Raw genomic sequence first — 3,845 nt, 5'->3', positions numbered from 1 at the left:
TCCCGCCTACCCGAGGACGCCGGCGCCACGGGACCGGCCCGCCCACAGCGGTACACAGGACTGCGCCTGCGCACATCTGCCTCCCGGCCGCGCGTGGGGTCCCAGCCACTTTCCTTTTTGCGCCGCGCTCTGTCTTCTCCGCTCTCGCCGGCCTGACCCTAGCGGCGCCCCTAGTACCTTGGTCCGGCGCGGGGCGCGCCACAGGAGAGGCAGGAGGGCGGGAGATCCCCGTACGAGGACCGGGCTGAGGCGAGGCAGTAGGGGAAATGGAGCCGGGGTATCATTCATTCTCTTTTATTTAACTTTAAGCAGGGCTTGATCAGAAAGAAGAGCTCAGAGGAGTGAGGCAACACCAACACCAGGGCGTACGATACATCCGAGGCTCCCCCGACAGCACTTCCAGCCCGGAAGGGCTTGGAATGGCCTGCCACGCCGGGGCAATGGAGCGCATGAAAGCCAAACCTTGGGACCCGAAGAGTAATTTGACTGCGAAGGCACCGTCCTCGTCGGGCACCCCCTGTAGACGGGCGCATAATAGATACATCTTTGGAGATAGTGATGGAAACTGGGGTCCGATATTTGGAGAGAATGACGTAGGATAGGGCTTCTTGTGGGGGTGAAGAGGCAGAGGGCACCTGGAGAGAGGTGTGGCATGGAGAACCAGGGGTTTTCCCTAGCAGAGGGCGGCTTCGTGGACTTCGGCCAACCGGCAGGTGCTTCCCTCGAGCGGCCGCTAGATGGTGGTGCTGTTCCGGATGCTTCCCAGTGGTCCCCGACCAGGTCTGGACAATGCCTGGCGCCCGTCCCCCGCCCCTCATCTACACACAGGCAAGAATTCGGAGCTCCATGGGGGACAGAAGCAAGATATCCGTAAAATCAAAGTCTAGGGGGTGGGAATGAAAAGGGAAAAGTGAGGAACCGGGAGCCAAACCCAGGAAGACGCCTCTGTTCCTGCACATTCCCTCTCCTTTATATACTCAGCTCTTGGCTGTCTCCAGTATGTACCCACCCTGGTCTTCCAAGCTGGGAGCCACTTTTTATAACACAATCACAGTTTCACAAACCCCAGGAAGGTTCCATGTGGAGAGAGGTTAAGTTTCGCCCTTGCCCGGGGAATTATGACACTTAGAATATCCCCTTGGTGTAAATGGAAGACACCTGAGAAAAGAGAGAAAGTAGATTCGCAGTGAAGCACAGCCATCCAGATGCCCTGCTTCCCCCTGCCTTTCCAGCTCCACCGTTCCTCTACCTCCTGTAAGGACCCAGGCATTCTGCACTTCACTCCTCAGAATGAAGAGGCCCGCCTCTGTTTAGGTTTCCAGCCTCCCTCCAATTGGTAGCTCCCTGCACTGCACCCCCTGTCAGAGATGTCCTGCTTTCGGCTGCCCACACGGCTCTCACCTGCGCTATAGCAGCTGTTGTAGGCCCGGTCCGGGTGGGAGGGCATACTTCTTATACATCGAAATAGAGTCTCTTGCTTTCCTTGGCCTTCTCGAGACACCACCTGACCCATGGTGAAAGTCACGTCTTGAAACAGGACCTGGCAGGAAAGGGAGATGTTGAAGAAAACAGGGTGGCCTGGCTCAGTTCTGGGAGGCCTCAGGAGCGATAACGAGGGAAGAATGAAGGGTCTGCTAGGTTTGGTATGAATAGAGGGGTCAGGAACCCTCAGTATCGGGCCAAAGAGGCCCCTTGTGAAGCTCAGAGTGTGGCGGGGTTACCTGGCTATACAGCAGATAAACTCCAGCATCCCGGATTCGGACACCATATCCTTGGGCCTGTAGGCCTCTCCCACGCCGAAGAGCTGGTTGCCACATCACCTCGGTCACATCGGAGTCATCTGGAGGTGAGAAGTGTGTCGGTCAGGATTTCTTGGCACTCTCAGATCCTTTTTGGTTCTTTCCCTTTCACCTATAAGAACCCCTTGAGCCCAAGTGCCAGCCCGAGAGTTGCTGGTTATTGCCCCTCCCCAAAGCCATATTTAAAATAGTGCTAACCCTTGGAGGTGGCGTTAATGGGAACCAGGTGCAGGACGGCGTGCTGCTCTGAGGAGAGAAGGAGGGAATCTCAGCCGTGTCCACTTTTCCCCGTTGTGCTGTTGGCAGCCTCCACCCTCACCCTGACTCAGGCTTACAATCCCCATGCTGCTGCACACCTCCCACCCCTGCTGCACCCTGGAAGCCTCACTCTTCTGTTTTTGGGTGAGCACTGCTCTCCTTTTCCGGGATCTCTCCCCATTCTCCCAGGCTTCCGGGGCATCGGAGCTCTGCTCATGGAAAGAGGATCAGGGTTAGATTAAGATGCAAGAGTCCCAGCCAGCCTTCCTTCCCAGCCCTCCCCTGCCCCCGAAATGCCTCAAATCTCTCATGCACCTTTTCCCAGCAACCTGAGTGTTGGTGCTGGCTGCCCTCCAGGATTTGTTAGGTATGAGAAGCATTAACCTTTAACAGTTTCCTTTCCTGGAATGGCCGCGCCCCTGACTTCCAAACCAGAGACCCTCTCTTGCACCCCCTTGAAACTTTGCAGACCAGGAGGCCCAGAGACCCCCCCATGCTAACCATCCTTCTCTCGCAGACACCCTCCTCCCCTCACTCACCTGCTCCGGGAGACTCTGCCAGGGATACCCTTCTGCCTTCTGGGAGGGCCCTCCTGTCCTCTGCAGCCGGCTCACCTCTCTCCTGAGGCTCTGCAGCTCTGTCTGTTGGGTCAGCAGAGCCATGGCACAAGCCACAGCCCCCAGAGCTGCACCCCAACTCAACCAGAGGGCAACTGAGAGTGCCGGCTCTCTGACCGGAACCCCCATGTTGCCTGGAGGCCCTTTGGGGGCTAGCGAGAAAAGAGATGAGGCTGGCATGAGCTGGGGACCCTGCCAACAGCTGTGGCTTCAAGAGTGGGGTAGCAAGGAGGTGGCGGGGCGGGTAGGGGTACGGGCAGTGGTGCAGAAGGGAAGAAGGTTGTTACGCAAGGAGAAATAAAAAGGAACTTGAGAATAAAAAGGAGGGAGGAGGAAAGCAAGCTAAGGGTACTGTTAGTGCTCCTGGCACTCCGTCGTGGGGCCAGTGTTGCCTTGAGACCCTCCACCCTCCCTCAGCCTCAGGAGAATTAGGTTCCAGTCCCTCTAGGAAGGACGGGGCTGCCAGTGACACCCAGGAGGAACAGCCAGTGCGCAGGAACCCTAGGGCGGCCCCAGGGTTGGGGGAGGGAAGGTTGGCTGGCGAGAGGGCATGGTGCCAGGAGCAGGATGGGGGGCCAAGCTGGGCAGTGTCCAGGGTCAGGGCGAGGGTGAAAGACCCTCTGGCTCAGGCACAGCAGAGATCACTGGGGCAGTTTACTAGGGGTGACTGAAGGTGGAAAAGGAGGGGTGGGCTCGGTGGGGAGGAGAACCAGGGGCACGGAAGCAAGAAACTGGCTGAGTTCTGGGGTTAAGGCTGGGCCGGGTGTGTTGGAATAAGGCCTGCACTACTCCCTGTGCTGAACTTGGCAAGCAGGACTTCCTGTTTCCCGAGAAAAGCTCTTACATAAGGCTCTGGACGAAGAGACAAAGCAGCAGCCCCAAGCCCCCGGCCACTGCAGGATTCCTCCCCGGCACACAGGGTTCCGGGTTCCCGTGTGCTTGCTGACTCTGAGCCCCTCCTCCAGGCTGGCTCCTGCCCACCCCACCTCCCAGCAAGGGCCTATGCCAGCACCTGCTGAATGTCCCGAGGCCACCAAGAGGAAGGGCCCCTGCTCCTCCCAGCCAGGGAGGGATTCCCCCGGAGGAGGAAGTCCGCCTCCTAGGAGGCCGCTTCTGCTGTACCTTGGGCGGACGATTGATTTTTTCCTGGGCGGTGTGCCTTTCTGCCTCT

The 3,845-nt window shown here is 58.3% G+C and overlaps 1 protein-coding gene across 4 annotated transcripts; it reads right to left on the bottom strand.

Annotated features, from left to right (window-relative positions):
• Positions 1-278: 278 nt before the first annotated feature.
• Positions 279-3,611, bottom strand: TNFSF13 (TNF superfamily member 13). 4 transcript variants are annotated; one of them, XM_021928681.2, is made up of 7 exons: positions 3,519-3,611; positions 2,597-2,826; positions 2,188-2,266; positions 1,998-2,045; positions 1,722-1,840; positions 1,402-1,540; positions 279-1,158 (listed from the first exon to the last, which is right to left on the bottom strand). In XM_021928681.2, exons 2-7 carry the CDS (start codon positions 2,801-2,803, stop codon positions 1,049-1,051), a joined length of 702 nt encoding a protein of 233 aa, XP_021784373.1. In that variant the 5' UTR covers positions 2,804-2,826; positions 3,519-3,611; the 3' UTR covers positions 279-1,048. The 4 variants fall into 4 exon arrangements, with proteins under 4 accessions (XP_021784373.1, XP_009187826.1, XP_009187824.1 ...); XM_009189562.3 differs by having other exon boundaries at positions 279-883; positions 1,065-1,158; positions 2,597-3,601; XM_009189560.4 differs by lacking the exon at positions 3,519-3,611 and having other exon boundaries at positions 279-883; positions 1,010-1,158; positions 2,597-3,509.
• Between the last annotated feature and the right edge of the window lie 234 nt (positions 3,612-3,845).

The sequence above is a fragment of the Papio anubis genome, chromosome 17 (genome assembly GCF_008728515.1).
Source record: "Papio anubis isolate 15944 chromosome 17, Panubis1.0, whole genome shotgun sequence".
NCBI lineage: Eukaryota > Metazoa > Chordata > Mammalia > Primates > Cercopithecidae > Papio > Papio anubis.
This window is presented reverse-complemented; position numbering and strand designations above follow the sequence as displayed.